Source organism: Dipodomys merriami, unplaced genomic scaffold (genome assembly GCF_024711535.1).
Source record: "Dipodomys merriami isolate MVZ:Mamm:240054 unplaced genomic scaffold, mDipMer1.0.p SCAF_31, whole genome shotgun sequence".
Lineage (NCBI taxonomy): Eukaryota > Metazoa > Chordata > Mammalia > Rodentia > Heteromyidae > Dipodomys > Dipodomys merriami.
In genome coordinates, this window is record NW_027204604.1 from 9,360,476 (window position 1) to 9,380,172 (window position 19,697).

General features: G+C 46.7%; 1 protein-coding gene across 2 annotated transcripts; it reads left to right on the forward strand.

Annotated features, from left to right (window-relative positions):
• The first annotated feature begins 1,153 nt into the window (after positions 1–1,153).
• Pigr (polymeric immunoglobulin receptor) lies at positions 1,154–18,280 on the forward strand. Of its 2 annotated transcripts, none has more exons than XM_070041626.1 (11): positions 1,154–1,283; positions 7,438–7,535; positions 8,122–8,466; positions 10,160–10,813; positions 11,935–12,267; positions 12,773–13,096; positions 14,421–14,607; positions 14,902–15,023; positions 15,632–15,763; positions 15,866–15,924; positions 16,918–18,280. In XM_070041626.1, the coding sequence occupies exons 2-11, from the start codon at positions 7,493–7,495 to the stop codon at positions 17,011–17,013; spliced, it is 2,295 nt and encodes a 764-aa protein (XP_069897727.1). In that variant the 5' UTR covers positions 1,154–1,283; positions 7,438–7,492; the 3' UTR covers positions 17,014–18,280. The 2 variants fall into 2 exon arrangements, with proteins under 2 accessions (XP_069897727.1, XP_069897728.1); XM_070041627.1 differs by lacking the exon at positions 1,154–1,283 and adding an exon at positions 4,062–4,125.
• Positions 18,281–19,697: the final 1,417 nt, after the last annotated feature.

Below are 19,697 nucleotides of genomic sequence, written 5' to 3' on the forward strand. Positions count from 1 at the left end.
GGAAGTGACTATGTGATTGTATCTTCTTGCATCTGTCAGATTATGGGGCTGATGTCTGAAATTCAGCTCCAAAACAAAAAGCATGATTTCTTTTGTCACTTTCCAAATCTATGATTGTGGGTTCATATGCACAGGGAGTGAGTGGTTAGCTAAAACAAGACCCACGATTCTGACTTCCCTATGTTTCTCTAGGCCTCTGTTTCTCCTTTTCCTCCTTCCTGTTCTGGGGTTTGGCCTGCAGAACTCTGCAAGGGACAGCCAGGTGAAGTCTGCCCAGGTAGGCTGGGGCAGGATTTCTGTGTGGGGAGTGTGATGCAGCATGGGGTTGTATGCATGTGCCTTGGGGAGTGTACTTCATTCACTTAGGTGACGTGGGATGATCCCCAGTCTTGTGAGGGACATCTGGAAATCTAAACAACACACCATGTCCTAGTAAACCACGATGAGCTAAGTGCTGCAGGGAAGGAAACTGTTGCCTAAAGTTGGCAGGTCAGTACCTCCTCTGTCTGGAGCTGAGCCCGGGCCTAACAAGACTCTGAGGCCAGTCCAGCTTCAGAGGAGACCAGATACAGCAGGGAATGAAAAGAGGAGAAACACAGTTCCCTCCAGTTCCTGGAAGTTCAGCCTGCCATTTTTTGGGAGTTCTGGAGCTAGCAAAAGGGGCTTTGTAGAAGGTGAGTAAAAGGTGACAGTCCAAGCTACAAGTCCTAGGGAGTTGGGGGATGTGAGACCAAGCCATTCCAACGACTTGTGCCCAATTAAATGAATATCTTAGCACTGTGTATTCAGCTGGGCATTTTACATCCTCTACTCTCTGACTATGTGTGATCTCTACGTGTAGATCTGATACTACTATGCCTATCATTCAGATGAGAAGAAATAAGCAAGTGACTTGCCTAAGGTCTTCCAGCGATTAAGTGTCAGAGAAGGATCTTCCTGTTTGACGCCCCGGTCCCATATCCTGTACTTGCCATGATGGATTCCTAAATAAGAAAAGTCTCTCCCCAAGGTCAAGAGAAAGCCAATGGAGCTAGCCAGGAAAGGTGAGAGGGAAAGGAAAGCCAAGGTTCTATCTGGAAAGTCACGTGCCCTGGCTGGTGGCCATGCCTAGGGGAGAGTGGCCCTTTAAGAACCCAGGTATGGGTCAAACCCTGAGCCTACTTTCAGTTTTGCCAGCACTCTCCAGGGCTTGCTGACAGCTTCTAGAAAGGTAGGGGTTATAGACTGGCCGGCAGGCTGTGCCCCTCAAGCTGGACCGACGGGAGAGAAGGAAGTAGTTAAAAGTAAGTATGGCTGCTCTGGGATGCTCCCTGGGATTGTAACTCAGGTGTTCCCAGCTTCCCCGAGGGCTGTGAGGAGGGCTCGGGGGAAGACTGCGTGGACGCATGTAAAGGTGGCACAGAAATCCCTATCCCTGCGCTATCAGGAAGGCTGGACAGGCAGGCAAACTGGTCCCAACCTGTTCTGTGAAATAACAGTGGGTGGGAAGGAGCATCTGTGGTCATAAGATGGGGTTCTTTCCTTTCCCCGGGGTCCCCAAATACCCCTTCCTCCTCTACAGCTTGTCAACTGCATGACCTGCGGCAAGGACCCTCGGGTGCTTGCTCAATCTAGAACATGGGGATATAGCATCTATTGCTCCTGGTGGATATGGCTTCAAAAACAACATCGTGTGTACATATAAAATAGCTCTGTGCCCTCTAGAGCAAAGTCGTGAAATTTTGTTTTGCAATTTCTTCGATTCCTCAAATATTTATTGAGCCCCACACGTATGTGAATTCAGATGACGTGCATAAATCTTGAGTGCAAAGCTTCTTCTCTCTCTCTCTCTCTCTCTCTCTCTCTCTCTCTCTCTCTCTCTCTCTCTCTCTCTCTCTCTCTCTCTCTCTCTCGCTTTCTGGGGAGGCCACATCCAATCCTCCTTTCTGGGTCTCTAGAGTCTCTGAAATGCTTTCTTATTTCAAGCCAGACTTGCTTCCGAAGATTCCTGCCACCAGAAACACAAATATTTATCATGGTATCATCCTGCCCTTACTCTCAGTGGGAAAAGACTCTCACCGAGACACAGAGCCATCTCCTAGGTGCAGACACAGCCCCAGGTCCCAGGCCCGGCTCATAGCAGCAGCCAGAAAGCCTCAAACATGACCCGTCTCCCGCTTGCCCATCATGGCAGGATCCCTGAGCCAGGGTGGTGTCTGACAGCATACAAGGGCCACAGCTGGTCTGGCTTCATCCCTGGCTCCCAGCCCCATTTCTGCAACTGCCAGGGGCCTGGGGCCACTCAGGGTGTCATGTTATATGACAACTATAGCCTTTGCTTTTCTGTTCACTAGCGGCAAGATCTTCCTGAAGATCTTGGGAGGGGATGTGCTGATTCTAGGGGTCTTAGTACACAGCAGCTATCTGGGGACTCAAAGGAGAGGGTCAGACCACAGACAGGTCTGGATTCCTCCATGTGTGCTTCTTCATGCCTTGGGATAGAGAGGAAGAAGGAAGAATTGAACCAGGGGTCAGAAGAGAAACTTGCTCTGTGCTCATCTTCTCTCTTAGCACCTCTAGATCTCTGTGGTGATAGTTTATGAAAAGTCTGGTCACATCAGCTACCACTTAGAAAATCCCTTATCCTAAACATTCATAGCTCATCTCATTCCTACCCCTTACACACACATACACACACACACACACACACACATACACACACATGTGCACATGCAGTGACAGGCAGAGTATGTTCCTTGATTTCATATGAGGATGTGCAATCACCCAGAAAATATGAATGATGACACGTAAGTAAAGCCATTCTGATATGGTTCTGAGGATGTTGTTTTGGTATGTGCCAGTACTGGGGCTTAGGCACTGTCCCTGAGCTTTTTTCCCCAAGGCTGGCACTCTACCACTTAAGCTCCATTATCACTTGAGCCATAGCTCCACTTCTGGTTCTTTTGTTGGCGAATTGGAGATAAGAGGCTCATGGACTCTTCTGCCTAGCAGGCTCCCTCAGATATCAGCCTCCTGAGTAGCTAAATTACAGGCAGGAGCCACCAGCTTTCGGTTATGAAGACATTTTGATACCACCTAATAAACACACTGCCTAACTTTTAAAAAGATATTATAGCTGGGTGTGGTGGTACAGTACATACCTATAACCCTAGCAACTGGAAAGCTGGGGCAGGAAGGTCATATTCAAGACCTGGTAGCCTGATCTATGTAGACTGGTCTACATAGCAAAATCTTCTACCCACCCTCCCTAAAAAAGAAAAAGAATTACAGATTTAGCATCCTTAGTCCCGAATTCCAAAACTTGAAATACTTCAAAACCCAAAACACATTGAAAAGCATTATGATACATTGGAAATTTCCATACCACCCTGCATATGACAAGTCTTGGTCCAAATATAAGCACATTAAAATATATCAAGTTATTTTGTGGCTATGAGTATAAACTATACAAAAATATAAATTAATTTTTGTTCAGAGTTGGGTCTCTAAGATATCGCTAAGATATCCAAGAGATCTCTTTTTTGTACATCCAAATACTTCTAAATAAAAATGCTTAAGAATTTCATGTAAGGGATACTTAACATGTATTGCCAGATATTAGGTTCAGCAATTGCTCTTCTCTCCCTCTCATTCTTTCATTTTCTCTCTCTCTCTCTCTCTCTCTCTCTCTCTCTCTCTCTCTCTCTCTCTCTCTCTCTCTCTCTCTCTCTCTCTCTCTCTCTCTCTCTCTCTCTCTCTCTCTCTCTCTCTCTCTCTCTCTTTCTGTGAGATGTAGTAAAGGCTGAAATGCAGGAGTCACTGACATTGGTGCAGTGGGAGGGAAGAGGGAGAAGTATGGGTAATGGTGGACCCAGTTACAGGAAATAAAGTAGATGCTAAATAAATAGCAACAAATGATTTCCAGGGAGAACTTTCTCTCTTGGTACCTACTTCTGAGTCTAGATGTCTCTTCACAGAGAGAAGAGGAGAGGACAGGACAGGACTTCCTGCTCCTCCCTCTCCCCGCTGCTTCTTCTCAAAGGGGGACCTTCTGAGGTACAGCACAGTGGCTAAGGGTGCGTGCTCTTCATCTGGAATCTCATCTCAGTCACATAGCAACTCTGCAACCTTGAGCAAATGTCTTAGGTTGGTGTACCTCAACTGTCTCATCTGCAAAATGGGCTTTCCCATTTTATCCTACCTCCTAAGGTGGCTGCAAGGATTAAACTGTTATTATGTGCAAAACTCTTAGAAAGTACTCAGCTTGTGTTCTTTTAAGCTAGTCCAGAGTACGGTATCTTCTCTCTCAGCGATGGATAATGCAATAGCTCTCTCCTAGTCTTGAAAAGATGTCCAACGAACAGCTTTCTACTCTCCCCTCACACTAAGACAGGAAGAAATACAAAACTGCATTGCTTTTAGAGAGGAGAAAAGAAAGAGTAACTTTTCTTGTGGTCAGTTGTGGGCTTTGAACTCAAGGCTTGGGCACTGTCCCTAAGCCTTATTGTGCTCAAGGCTAGTGTTCTATCACTTGAGCCACAGCACCACTTCTGGTTTTTGAGTGGTTAATTGGAGATAAGAGTCTCATGAGGACTTTCTGCCCATGTTGGCTTCGAACCACGATCCTCAGCCTTCTGAGTAGCTAGGATTACAGATGTGAGCCACCAGTGCCCGCCTTTGAGAGTAACATTTTTTAAACGCTTGTCACCTTGCTAAGGTTTCTTTTGTATGCTGTTTTACTGTGCCCCTGTAGCAACTCTCCAGATGAAACGCAATGGTCTCTGGTTTACAGATGATGAACTTGAGACAAACTGTTTAAAGAGCCTTCCCCAAATAACAAGATCCCCAAGTGTCAGGGCTGAGGGCCAAGCTGAAGTGTCAGCAATTTGTGTCACATACCAACAATGAAAGTCCGTGTGTAGTGTCCCAGGCCCATTGCCCTTCTACGCTTAATTAAGAGTAATTTTACCTCTTATAATTGAAGACTTGATGCTATTTAAAGTGCCCCCATATATTATTCTCTCCCACATTCTCCCATCCCAAGGGCACTAGTTTTTCAAGCTAGAAGACACAGAGACTAATATACCCATTTTATAGATGAGGGAGGTGAGCCAGTGTATGTTGATAAAGTTTGGAGCTCTGCTTGTAGGCTGTGGTAGAATAGGATGCTGGATCCCTGGCTTCTCTTCCACACTCAGACCCCTTCTTCATGCATCTATTGCCAAGCTCACTCTATTCTTCTTATTCCTCTACCATGAGAGATAACGGTTCCAAATGGAGCCTCTCCTGGAAACAGGGGAAGAGATTATTTTGCTTGACATTCCTCCTTGCCAAGATGATTCTCCGTGAGGTTAGCTCTTTTGGTATATACAGCTGATATTCTGATTCTTGGATTGAGCTTGTGCAAAAGGTAAGGGGTATGTCTACCTGTCCCCCTTCTGCACAGCCAGCCAGCCACCTAAACATGTCACAAAACGAGAGGAAGCCTGGAGCCTGTAACACAGGAAAGTCAATTTCCTAATCCAAAAGAGGGCAGCATCTTCCAGTTCAGCCCATGGGAAGCCCCATTATTGTCCCATGAATACTGAGGACCAATGCTAAATGTTGCTGGTTTGGGCACTTAAGAGAATATGGCATTTTATTTTCCCTTCTGTGACTATACCCAGAGCTAGCACAAACAGCAAATGGTAAATCTCCAAGGACTTTGTGGCTAGCACATCCCAACTTCTTCAGAAAGACAAATTCGGGTGACAATGCTCCCACCCCATGCCCCGCCCCCAGCCAGCAACCCCTGAGATGATTCTAGTTCAACTAAAACAACACTCTAGGAGTTTGTCCTTGGCCTGGTGAGAAAGGTCTGAACAAATAACCAGACTGAGAAATGCCTCTGGTGGCCACCTGACACTCCTATCTGTCCCCACCTCCATCCTTTCCTCTTCCAGAGAACTAGAAAAACAGAATACCTTTATCTCCACAAGGAAATAAGAGTTCCTTTATGGGAAATTCCCTTTCAGAAAAGAAATAGCAAGATTAAAAATAAAACCACAACTCTATTGCCTTTGGCTCAAGCTGGTGAAGGAAGTAGCTGGTGCAGGAGTCAGTCTAGGCGAGGAGATAATGGCCTGGTGCTCCCTCCTGCTTATTAGCTCCTTATCTTTATGGCTTTCTCCTGCTCCTGGATTATAATCATTGTGTTCTCCTTTAGCACTCTTAAGCAAATCCACTCCAAAGTTTAAAGTCTGTCAAAGTCCTCAAAGTCTGTTAGGAAATGAGGAACGCTCCCTCCTTGATTTTGTAGGCTGTTGTTAGAGTCCTGAAGAGGAGCAGGGGTCTGGGCCTCAACCCTTCCCAGACCTGGGTTGTGTTAATGGCAATGACCAAGTCCTAATGGGCTACCTAGGATTCTCCATCTTAGTCCACCAACCTCACTAGGCTGGAAAGTCTGCACCATCTACATGTTTAATTTTAACCCCATCACATAGTCACTGGGAAAACTTGAGCGCCATTCATTCAGCATTTTACAATCATAGTCTTCTTATCCATACAGTGGTTGTGATCAATCTGTCTTTGTGTGTGTGTGTGTATGTGTGTGTGTGTGTGTGTGTGTGTGTGTGTGTGCAAGCGTGCACACATACAAGCACACATATATCTTGTGGTACTAAGGTTTAAACTTTATCACTAAGCCATACTTTCAGCCATACATTTTTCAAGGGAAATTATAAAGCTCAAAGGAACCGTGTTAAAGACAGTGCTTTGATAAGCAGGCAAGCCGCTCCAACCTACAGGACTAAACATCAGTTATAAACATGCTACCATATTTGGATGAGGCAGAGAGAAGCATACAGCAAACAGGTTGCCAGCATGGATTCCACACAGCTAGCTTTAGGTTTAGAGGAAGAATCAAGGCAGGAGGTAAGATGTACGCATCATTATTGAACCACAGAAAGTATAGCCTGGTTGATCACCATGGAAAAATTGCATGGTGAGAAGTTCTAAGGAGAAGTTAGATCTAGCATATGAGAGTTAGGGAGCAGTTTTAACTCTTGTCACAAGGTACTTTTTTATCTGTCTTGTCCAAGTTAATTGCAGAGAAAAAGAAAAAGCCCTGGACTAACAGGCAAAGGAAAAAATGGATGGAGGCAAGGATACCAGGCTTTTTATCTGCTTTTAGTTCCAAGTGAGGAGTTAGGATTTTTCAACAAAACCAGTTTCTAAGTACCTGTTATATTATGAATGCATAGCTTAACAAAGGTACTCATCATTACTGAGGAACAATTATAGTGTAGGATGGCCAGATTGTGAATTGTTCTGGGGAAGGAACTGTCGATTCATTCATTCATTCAATAGGATTTATGTTGGTTGCTGGCGACAGAAAGCCAAATAGGCATTATAGAAACCATCAGGCCAGTTGGGCTCAGAAGACAGAAGGGCTTCATCTACTTGTGGTGTGTCTTGCAGAATCTCACAGAAGAAGTCAGCCTGAGTGGTGCTGCCTCCTGGGAAGCCACCAGCCATGACGCTCTTCTTGCTCGCCTTCCTGCTCGCTTTCTTTCCAGGTATGTCTGCCAGCTTCCTGGAACTCTTCTCCTTCATTCCATTCCCTCCAAGATCCAGTTCCCTGGATACACTGAAATAGACTTATCCAAAGAGATGCCCCTCTCAAAACGTATACTCCCCAGGAAGGAGTCACACAGAAGCAATTAAGGCTATGTTAGAACATGGATTAGTGGACGTTGGAAATTACGGAGGGAGATCGCAACTCCTAGCACCAGGCCAGGAATCTGGGGAACTATCAGTTCTTGAGCTCTTAAAAAAAAAAGCTTGATCTTAAATCAAGCATCTTTATGAGCTGTTATGGGACGATTGAGGAAATCAATTATTCTTCCTGGCTCTTAATATGCTTGGGGGGGGGGTAGTGTTTTAAACATAGAGATATAACATAGGCACACATGTAGTATTTTTTTAAAAGGATATCATGTTTCCATCTGTCATCCTTAAAACTACAACGAATTACAATTGAAATAATGATTAAGCCATCATCTTAGCCACTGTGGCAGCTGTTTGGCTGTCAGGTGGAAAACTGCCTCAGCTCAGGGCTGCCTCCCCAGGGTCTCAGAAAGATTCTGTCTTCTATTCCCTTAGGGGCCTCCACAAAAAGTCCCATATTTGGTCCGGCCGAGGTGAGTAGTGTGGAAGGAAACTCAGTGTCCATCAAGTGCTACTACCCAAACACCTCTGTCAACCGACACACTCGCAAGTACTGGTGCCGGCAGGGAGCCAGTGGCCACTGCATGACTCTCATTTCCTCGGAAGGCTTCGTCTCTAAGGACTACGCAGGCAGAGCCAACCTCACCAACTTCCCAGAAACCAGCACATTCGTGGTGAACATCACTCAGCTAAGCCGGGATGACTCTGGGAGCTATAAGTGCGGCCTGGGTGTCAATGGTCGAGGCCTATCCTTTGATGTAAGCCTGGAGGTCAGCCACGGTAAGGATGCAGGCTCTCTGGGGTTTTGGCAGAAGTCAGGGGAAATAGCAGAGGCTGAGGAAGAATTGCCGACTGGAAGTGCATCCTGGCATAGAGTCTGAAGGCTTCCTCCTCTTGAGACAAACTTTTCATAATAGGATACAGGACTGAGATGGGGGCAGTGGGTAAATCTTTCTAGGTCTTTGGGTCTGAAACATCTTAGGACTTTACTGAGATCCTAGCTTAGACTGTTAGCAGGAGGACAACTTTGTTAAGGTGGGACGTGAGGTTTAGCAACAGGAAGAGAGAACAGGCACCGAGATATTGACAGGGATTCTTAAATTCCTGCCATTAGTGTACCCTTTAGATCAAAGCCTTGGGTCACCAGAGTGTTTCTTTTAAAATGAATATTTTAATAGAATCATTAGTCTGTTAAAACCATCAAAGCATAAATCAGATTCTCAGTTCTTGATCAAAGACCTTGGATCCTGAAGGGTCAAGCCACTGAACAATCCTGTTCTAACTGAAGAAAGAGAGAAAAAGAAAAGCTTGTTCTGACAAGAGTTCAACAATGAGGATAGTCAAGGGCAGCTTTAACGAGAAAGTATCAAGGAGGAGACTTGGAGGGATTCTCAAGATAGCTACTGCTCCTTTGGGATATGAGAGTCTGCGCACTAAATAAAGATTCCATTCCAGTGCTGATGGACTCTCAAAACCTATAGACTGTTCAGAGCTGAAGTGTACTCTAATGTCGGCAATACATTTTCAGTAGCAGAAACTCACTTCTGCACAAGACTGCAGCATGCATATTAGGACTGTTGTAAGTTTTAGAAGCTTTGATTGCAATGCACTGAAATCCTGTGTTTATACTTGTTAATTTGGGCACCTACTATATATAGGTATTGGCTGATCAGAGGAAAATGTCTCTGCCCTCCAACTGGTAGAAAACATAATGAACTCTAGCCTAGGGAGATGGAATTAAGTGATCCAGATGTAAGCATCAGGAGGTGAGAGAGACTAGTACCAGCTTAGGGAAGGCTTCCTGTAGGAGGCAGACAGTTGGGCCATGGAAGATGGAGGAAATGACCTTACTCTCATAAAGGTCATATCCAACACTTCTATAACAAAATACAAGTTAACAAGAGAAGGCATAACATAAAGCAGGGATGGCCAGATCAAGATGAGACAGGACCAGAAAAAAAGGTGTAAAGTAATGCCAGTACACTCAGTGGGAGTAAAGCCTTTGTTCAGAATCTCCTTGGTTCTCCTAGGCCCAGACTCTCAGCTATAGTATTTCTTCCTCCTGGGTTTTGAGGCAGGACCCTTCAGCAACGAACACAAGACTTGCTTTATGTCAAGCTATCACAAAGAAAGATGCATAGAAATTTAAGAGTAATATTTTTAGTATTTATGGATGGCTTTGAGCTAAAAGGGTCTAGTTTCCACAGCCTACCTTGGAAATTGTAGATTTTTTTCTTCTTGCCATTGGGGAGAATGGAGTGGGAGATAGGAGGGCATGAGAAAGTCAGAGAGAAACTTAGCATCTGAGGTCTTCACTTAGGGGTATAATTTTCTATACTCCAATGGATATGGTTTGATAGTATTTCTTTGGCAATCTGCGCACTCTAGGTCTTAGGACCAATCAGGTACTCACTGGAAGCGAAAATATGCTCCTATGTGAAATCATAATTTTCCTCTGCTCCTCATCCTGCAGCTCCTGAGCTCGATGACACTCACGTTTATACAGAGGACGTGGGAAGAACAGTGACCATCAGCTGCCCTTTCAAACGTGAGAATGCTAAGAACAAAAAGTCCCTGTGCAAGAAGACAGGGCAGGCCTGCGAGATAGTGGTCGACTCCATTGGGAATACCAGCCCCAGCTACAAGGATAGAATAACACTTTTTATTCAAGGAACCAGTCAAACCGAATTCAAAGTCATCATCAACCACCTGAGGCCCAGTGATGCTGGGATGTATGTCTGCAAGGCTGGGGATGGGTCCAGTGCTAACACAAAGAACATTGACCTCCAGGTGTTAGAGCCTGAACCAGAGCTGGTTTATGGGGATCTAAGGAGCTCAGTGACCTTTGACTGTGCTCTGGGCCCAGAGATGGCCAATGAGGCCAAATTTTTCTGCCGGATGAGCAAGGAAGGCACCTGTGATGTGATCATCAACACTCTAGGGCAGAGAAATCCAGCCTTTGAGGGCAGGATCTTGCTCACACCCAAGGAAAACAATGGTCGCTTTAGTGTGCTGGTAACAGGCCTGAGGAAGGAAGATGCAGGGCGCTATCTGTGTGGTGCCCACCCTTCGGGCCTGCTGAAGGAAGGTTGGCCCATCCAGGCGTGGCAGCTCTTCGTCAATGAGGGTAAGACCCCAGAGCGGGAGAGGAAAGGGTGGGCAGTCCAGAAGGTGAGAGACTAGCTTAGCTCCATGAGTCTATTCATCAATGTTCATCCACCAGTCAACAATATCTACTTGCTGGGGATGAATACAAGCTAGGCCGTAGTACAGACAAATGCAGCCTCTATCTACTTTGTGCTAGCTCCCAATGATTCTCTGTTATCAAAGACTCTTGGGTGGCTATTCCTGGATAACAGGAATAAGAAGAGCTATGCTTCTGAGGAAGACAATAATTGTAGATCATCCAGGTTTCCCCTCCCCTGAGCCAGATAGAGCAAAGAAGTGTCATATCCCTCATGCTCAAATGGAAGGATTGGCCTATCTTGGTCTCAAAGATTTCCAGAAAAGCAATACCCAAGCCTCTATATGTTTCACTCCTGTGCATCTGAAGGTTATTTGTCATTCAGCATCATCTGGTCACCAGCTATGTTCTGCTGGGCCATCCACATGGACACAGGTGATTGAAAATAACTGAATTCCTGTTCTTCTCACCCCAAATCTTAGGACATAGCACTGTCTTCATGAGAAGCAGTGAACAGTACTTTAAGTTCAAAGTATCTTTCCTTGTGACTTTTTCTGTGTTTCTTGGGCATCTGTTCTACTTCCAGCTTGGAGTCCTCGTCACACCCTCCCACTTCCTTACCTGCCCTGAGTTCCTTATGGACCTCAGCATTAACTAGTTGGAGAATGGATGACTTCTTGGGGGGAGCCTTTCAATAATCCTGGGCCATTATTAATGATCGGTGTTACTCATTCCAAATACAGCGTTTTAACTTAGATATAATCCATTGAGCTGATTTTGTAGGATGAGCTAAGAACTAGATTAAAAAAAATTTTTAAACTTATTTAAAGGGAAATTCTTTAAAGAAGCCAAAGGAGAAGGGTGGATAGTCTCTCTTATATTCTGTGCTCAGAACAAGGTGGACTCACAAGGAAATGGTTGTTATTTTCCTAAGGAGGGTGAAGTGCTTTGTCTAAACGTCCCTCTCCATCTTGTCTGAAACCCTGGCTGTGAAAGTAGCTCAGGGCACACAAGGGCATTCAGAGGTCACTGTCTTCCCATGCCATCTCTGCCTGTGCTTTCAGAGACCACAATGCCTCAGACTCGCTCTGTGGTGAAGGGTGTGGAAGGAGGTTCTGTGTCCGTGCTCTGCCCCTACGACCCTAAGGAAAGCAACAGCCTGAAGTACTGGTGCCGCTGGGAGGGGATTCAAAATGGCCGCTGCCCACTGCTGGTGGAGAGCGAGGGACTGGTTCAGGATCAGTACGAGGGCAGGCTGGCACTGTTTGAAGACCCAGGCAAAGGCACCTACACGGTCATCCTCAATAAGCTCACCAGCCAGGATGCTGGCTTCTACTGGTGTCTGACCAATGGCAGTTCTCGCTGGAGGACGACGACAGAGCTCAAGGTTGTTGAAGGTAAGAGCTATGACTGGGCTGGGGCCAAGGAGAAAGCTTCCACAATGATCTCGTTTCCCAACTTACCTTTCCTCCCATCTCACCTACATCCATGCTGATACATGGGCAGGGACAGTTCTCAAGAGGAAACCTGTCCCCATGCTCTTCCAATTCCTACTTGTAGCACTTCTTAAGATCAAGGCCACTGGCTTCTTCTGCAGTAGGTGGGTGTCACCTACTGAAGAGGGTCTTTCTATTGAGTCTCGAAGAAAAGGAACAGAAAGCGAAGTTAGTAAGCAAGGTTCTATGTTCTATAGCAGACCATAGATGGTTCATGGTGGGTATCAATAAGCATCTTATTATATCTGCATATCACTCCTCTGTCTCTTGTATATTCAGTGGAATGTATTTATTCACAATGCTCTTCTGACAGGAGATGCAGACTAAAGACACCTGACCATCACTTCCTGCAGCATCTCCAACTTCCAACATGTTGTGCCTTTTTCTTCCTCCTTCCCTGCTCCAGGAGAGCCAAGCCTCAAGGTACCCAAGCAGGTGACCGCTGTACTGGGAGGGAGCGTCACGATCCCCTGCCATTTCCCATGCAAGTTCTACTCCTATGAGAAATACTGGTGCAAGTGGAGCAATAGGGGCTGTCAGGCTCTGCCCAGCCAAGAAGAGAGACCTAAAGATGCCTCTGTGAGCTGCAACCAGAACAGCCGGCTCGTCAACCTGACCCTGAACCCAGTCTCCAAGAAGGATGAGGGCTGGTATTGGTGCGGGGTGAAACAGGGCCACATCTATGAAGACACTGCAGCTGTGTATGTGGCGGTTGAAGAGACAGCAGAGGGTGAGTCTCCAAGGGCAGAGCCTATGCCCTTGGCATCTTGTGTCCGGACTTATCCGAGACTCCTGTCTTATTCAGTGTTAGCCCCTAGGTTTGGCTATAAAGAAGCTCAGTTAGAGTGAGATCATTGGAATCCTCCCCAAATGGCATCCGTAACAATCATACACACTAAAAACATTTGCTATGTAACTTTTTTGGGGGGGATCCAGTCGTGGAGCCTAAACTCTGGGCCTGGGCGCTGTCCCTCAGCTCTTCAGCTCAAGGCTAGTGCTCTACCACTTGAGCCACAGCGCCACTTCCGGCTTTTTTCTTTTTGCTTATGTGGTGCTGAGGAATCGAACCGAGGGCCTCAGGCATGCAAGGCAAGCGCTCTACCACTGAGCCAACTTCCCAGCCCCTGTAACTTGAATATTAAGACAAATCCCATAGATTCTCTTCAAACCAGATTGAAGTCCCTTTCTATAATCTTGAATTTTATTTATTTTTTTAGTCAGTCATGGGGCCTGAACTCTGGGCCTGGGCACTGTCCCTCAGCTCTTCAGCTCAAGGCTAGCGCTCTACCACTTGAGTCACAGTGCCACTTCCGTTTTTTTTTTTTCTGCTTATGTGGTGCTGAGGAATCGAACCCAGGGCTTCATGCATGCAAGGCAAGCACTCTACCACTGAGCCACCTTCCCAGCCCCTCGAAATTCTTTTTTATGTAAAGAAACTTCAGAGACACTATCACATACAAATATGTTCATCCTCCCTCCCTCATCCGAAGACACAAAATAGGTCCAGATACTTGCAATTACATATCTGACAAAGAAAATTAAGTAGCTCAGTGGTAAAACATGTGCCTAGCCTGTGCAAGGTTTTGGGTTTCACTCCAGCACTGAAACAGAAGAATTATGACAACCTCATCCAGGAGATTTGCATTTCTAGACTTTTAAAAGGTTGCATAAAATGTTTTATCCCCAAGAGGATATTCTTAGCCCCTTAGAAATCTCAGTGAGCATGGGTGGTTGCCAGGCTAGCACCAGGTGGCAGCACTGGTACACCCAGCCCTGTAGTTGGAAGGCGTGGGGCAGAGTTTCAATATACCCTAAGTAATTAATAGTTGGCCCTGATTCTCAGCTGCCCCGATGACACAGAGCCTTGAAGATGGCAATGAAGTTGGTAGCTATGGAGCAGAGATTGTCTCTAGAAAAGGCAATCGCTCCTTGGTTTCTAAAGCCATCTTGGGTCCCACCCTGACAGCTTTGAGTCCTGACCCTAAGTTCTCAGGCACAAAAACATGGAGAAAAAGATGCTCACCTGTCCCTTGCTCCCCTTTGTTCTGCTGTAGGATCCCGTGATGTCTCCCAAGTGAACACAAATGCTGCTCCTAAGGTGAAGGTGGCAGAGCCCGGTGCCAGGGAGCTGACCCCGGATAACACAGCTATTGTGAATCCCAGGCTTAATGTCGAAGAAACAGTGCTGGAGGAGAGAGGAGACCAAGCCCAGGAAGGCAGGGCATCTGCAGGGGCTGGCAGGTGAGGGGAGGGTTGGGACTTCCCTCTCATAGAACAACTCAGGCAAGGGCCCACTGGTATCCTCACCCCTTCCTCCCATGGCTCTGGCCTCATGTAGGCTTTGGTCCATCCCTCAGGCCTGGGGTGTTCTAGGCTCTTGTCTTGCCAGGTCTAGGAAGGCTTCTAAGGAGAAGGAGGCTGGGGAACAATACTTAGAGGTCAGAGTTCACAAACTGGGAGGATCACTAGCTTTGACACTAGCTCTGAGCTCCAAATCTCCCTTCCAGTGATAGACTGACTTAATCCTTCTTCCAGCTCGGAGGGACATGGCGGGAGCTCCCAAGTGCTGCTCTTTACTCTGGTGCCTCTGGGCCTGGTGCTGACCGCGGGTGCCATCACTGTGTGGGTGGCCAGAGTCCGGCACCGGAAGAATGTGGGTGAGTCTCTAGAATGGTCTCTGCTCTACCTCTAGCCCTGAGCCTTCGATTCTGGCTCAGCTATCCCTGGAGGAGGCTCCCATAATCTCCTCCTTTCTATGGACTTGCTAGGATTCTAAGAAAGCATGTGGGGGAAAATAACCACCCCCCCACACACACACTCACATACCGCTAAAACCTAATTAAGCACAGCTGTCCTGATCCTGTCTCTGGAAAGCCACCTCTGTGGCTCAGGGTCCAACTTCAGTGAGCAGGGCTGCCAAGAAAGGGACCAGAACCCAGGATGCTGGACACCACCTAGTTGATGACCAATTGGCGGTGTTACTTTAGCACATCCTGATCTCATGCCTCAGTTTCCTTGTGGCTCAAGATAGAGTAATAATAACCATAAATTACAGGGCTGAGGTAAGGACAGAACAATGCCACTCTGTGCACGGAGAGTTAGAGTGACAATCGACCTTGATTATCCACGAAAGGATTTAGATGACTTCCATTCTGGTTTGGGCCCATTCCCAAGGGCCTCAGGAATCCTCCCACAGAGGAGCGGCTGGCCTTGATTTATCTTCCCCAACCTTTCCCCAACACCAACTCTTCTTTCTCTTGGACAGACCGGATTTCACTCCAAAGCTACAGGACAGACATTAGCATGGCAGACTTCAACAATTCCAGGGACTTTGGTGGCAATGACAACATGGGGGCCTCATCAGTCACTCTAGAGACAGATCTTGAAGCAAAACGTGGTATGTCTCAGAATGACCAACCGCACGAGGGCAGATTGGACCCACCTCCAAATCCAGGGTAGAATAGAGCTCACAAGCTAACCACACTGTTTCTATGTACAGAGCTGGAGACCACCACCAAGGTTCCCGAGGACCCTGAAGAACCCAAGAAAGCGAAAAGGGTGAGGATGAGGAGGGAGAAGGAGACTCCGCCACATCTGGGACTGCAGTTATATAAACATCAGAATGCAATCACCTCACACAAGTTGACCCCAGATCAGGGAAGACAGTGGAAAGAATGTCCAGGAGGACTTTCAGAAGGGAAAACCTAACTTCCTAGCTGTGGGTCGTTAGTGTGAATGAGGCCGAGGAAGGAGGGTGGCTGAGGGAGGAGGGACACTGTCTGCAGGCTGTGGGTTTGCAGGGGTAGAAGCCAGGAGGTAAGGAAGGCCGGCGCATGGAAGATACGGATAAGAATATCACGTGTCAGTGGGAGGGCTTAGGCAAGGTCTTCTCTAGACTGTGGAAGCTGGGTTTAGAAGATATTCACACATGAGGGTCAACTTGTCACTAGGAAGGAACCCAACCCTGCCCCTGCCCACTCTAGCCAATTGCCACGTCACCTGAATCTCATCGGAGATATCTCTTGCCTCTGTTGCTTCTCTTCCCTTCGTTCCCCACTAAGACTCTAGAATACTACCTTGCCTCTGACCCAGAGGCCTTGATGCTTAAAAAAAAAATCAGGTTTGCTCTCCCTCTGAGCAGCAGCGGTCCCACATTTCTCCCAATTAGGAGACGGAGTGAGTCTTAGAAGCTCCCTTCTCTGCCCACCTGGTGCTGCTGAAAAGCTATGGTCTCTGGGTTTTAGGAGAAAGCCCAACCTGGGCCACCTTGACCTTGAACTATGTCGGGTGCAGCGGGTGCAGCTTCCGGGGACAGGCCCCACCAACAGAAGTGGTTCCACCCCACGTGGCCCAGGGAGGTAGTGAGACAAGGGAAACTATTTTTAGAGCCTGCAACTTTCCATTTCTCAAAATGAGGCCCTCCAAATGAGTGGAAGGGGTTGGACTGGGGACCAGGGTCAAGCAGGCTTGTGTTGCCCAGGGAAAGATGGTGAATGCAGGATACTGAATGCTGGACCTTCATCCACTGACGCTTCTTCTGCCCCTCCCTAGTCGTCCAAGGAGGAAGCCGACATGGCCTACTCAGCTTTCCTGTTCCAGTCCAACAACATTGCTGCCCAGCTGGAAGACGGCCCCAGGGAAGCCTAGAAGCACCAGCCGCCCGCCCTGAGCATGCCAGTCACCTTCAGAATCACGTTGATCTAGTCACAGCTTGCACTCACCCCTCGTTTAGGCTTTTCCTACCTGTGTGCTGTGTGCTGTGCTGGTCCCTTCCGCAGTGGCATCAAAGCCTCACCTGATTATTCCCGTTGGGGATGGGGTGTGGGGAGAGCAGTTCCCACCTGCAGCTTATTGAGAGAATGGAAGGTGGGGAGAAATATTCAGCTCTTGGGGGAGGGGGAAGTCTCTAAAAGTAAAAGAATCCAAGTTGGGGGGCGGGTGGGGGAGTGGGTCATGTCAGGGGGGAGAAACATTTAGAATCTCCCTGCACCTTCATAATAGGATGGCAATGTGACTTGCCCTTCTGGTCTGTCTTCCTCTCCCTTCCCTCCTTTCTTCTTCCTTTCTTCATTCAAAGGAGGTTATTTAGTCAGGTGCCAGCAGCTCCCACCTGTAATCCTAGCTACCCAGGAAAGTTGAGATCTGAGGATCACGGTTCAAAGCCAGCCTGTGTAGGAAAACCTGTGGGATCCTTATCCAGAGAACCAGCCAGAAGTGGGGCAGTGGTTCAAGTGGTATCAGCCCTGAGTGTAAAAGCACACACACACACAGTATATACATAGTTGACTATTTACTAACGTCCAGAAGCCCCACAAGATGCACATGCATCTCAAAGCTTTTCATAAACATGACTGGAAGAAACGTCTGTCTTTTCACTAAGACATCCACAGCAGGTAGATGCACCTCTGTTCTTATGGGACATCACAAAAAGCTCAGCGTCCACAGCATTCATAAGCACACATTCTTCCCACCTCACAGGTAAGAACACCGAAGACCTGAGAGGAGAAACAAGAGCGTCTCTCAAGGGCACCCTTGAGCTACAAGTATCAAAGCTGGTATGGCAGCTCCTGTGCTGTTGACTAGCCAGCCTCTCTGTTGAAGGCAGGGTTTCATTATCAGGAGGAGAGGGAAGAGAAAAATGAAAATGCTAACTGATCTGCCCCACTGCAGGAAAATTAACCCTGTTCACAGCCCTTCTCTTTCCTGTCACGTTCTTGGGACTAAGACAAGAAAGCAGTGAAACACAACCCCTGAGAGGAAGGGAAGAAGACAAGGGATTGGACGGTGCCGGGAAGCTAAAGCTGAAAATCTTTCTCTTGCTGCTCTGTACTGCAACCAGCACCTACGATCTGGCACTTGCTAACAAATCAGAAATGTGACTTAACTGATCATTAAATGCTCTGATTGCCACAAAGGAGCCTCAGATTGCATTTTTCTCCCAGACTTGTGTTTTCCCAGGTAACCCTTTCATGTACCCAAAGCAGGAGTTTCCCCCTCCCCCCACCACCCAAGAGTTGGCTGAAAGGGGCAGAAGAGAAGGTCTAAACCTGGAACCAAGACTGTCTTCGGTAAAAGAATTGTTTTAGGTCAACTCCAGTGGCCAAGCCCTTGAGTTTCTTTTCTTTACAATTACATGGGCAAGATAATGAGTACATTTCTTATCAAGCATTGTTGCCTCCTCCTTTGATTCCCCTTCCCATTCCCTCCCATCTCCCCTTCCCTCCCCCTCCGGCCACAGTTGTAAAGTTCCTTTTTTGACATAACGACTTGTACATATCATTGTTGCAATGGGTCCAGCTGTATCCCTATTTAAATGATTTGTTTTAGCCTTTCCCCTCCACAAATTATACCAACATCAAATACAGTGAAAGCAGGGGTTATGACACACAAAGCAACAAAAAAATCATCTTATAAATATGTTAGAAACAATCACATGAAAGAAAAAGCATTTGAATATGGCTATAATCAAGAACTCTAATAACAACAGATGCTGGAGGGGATGTTGACAGAAGGGAACCTTACTGCATTGTTGGTGGGAGTGTAAACTTGTTCAACCACTTTGGAAAGTAGTATGGAGGTTCCTCAAAAGACTCCACATAGAGCTCCTCTATGACCCAGCAATCCCACTTTTGGGCATTTACCCAAATGATCACAAACAAGACCATACTAAAGCTACCAGCACAACTATGTTTATTGCAGCATTATTTACCATAGCTAAGATATGGAACCAAACCAGATGCCCCTCAGTAGATGAATGGATTGAGTTTCTATATTATAGAAAATAATCAAGGCTATTTATAGTAGGATAAATTAAAAGCATTATGATTGATAATCCATACGGACATGAAAGAGAAAATCTTGATACAGAGATCTTCCAGGAACAGGTCTAGAGACATTAAGAATGGCCCAGTGGCTCATGCCTGTAATCCTAGCTACTCAGAAGACTGAGATCTGAGGCTCACAGTTCAAAGCCAGCCCTGGCAGGAATGTCCCTGGGACTCTTATCTCCTATTAACCACCAGAAAACCGGAAGTGTCGCTTTGGCTCAAGTGGTAGAGTACTTGCCTTGAGCTGAAGTGCTCAGAGGCACTGCTCAGGCCCAGAGTTCAAGACCCACGACTGACAAAGAAAGAAAGAAAGAAAGAAAGAAAGAAAGAAAGAAAGAAAGAAAGAAAGAAAGAAAGAAAGAAAGAAAGAAAGAAAGGAAGGAAGGAAGGAAGGAAGGAAGGAAGGAAGGAAGGAAGGAAGAAAAGAATGGCCCAGTGTTTGATGTACCATCATCAAACTAGGCTGTCCTGAACCCCTAGCAATAGAGTTGCTTAACTTTGTAT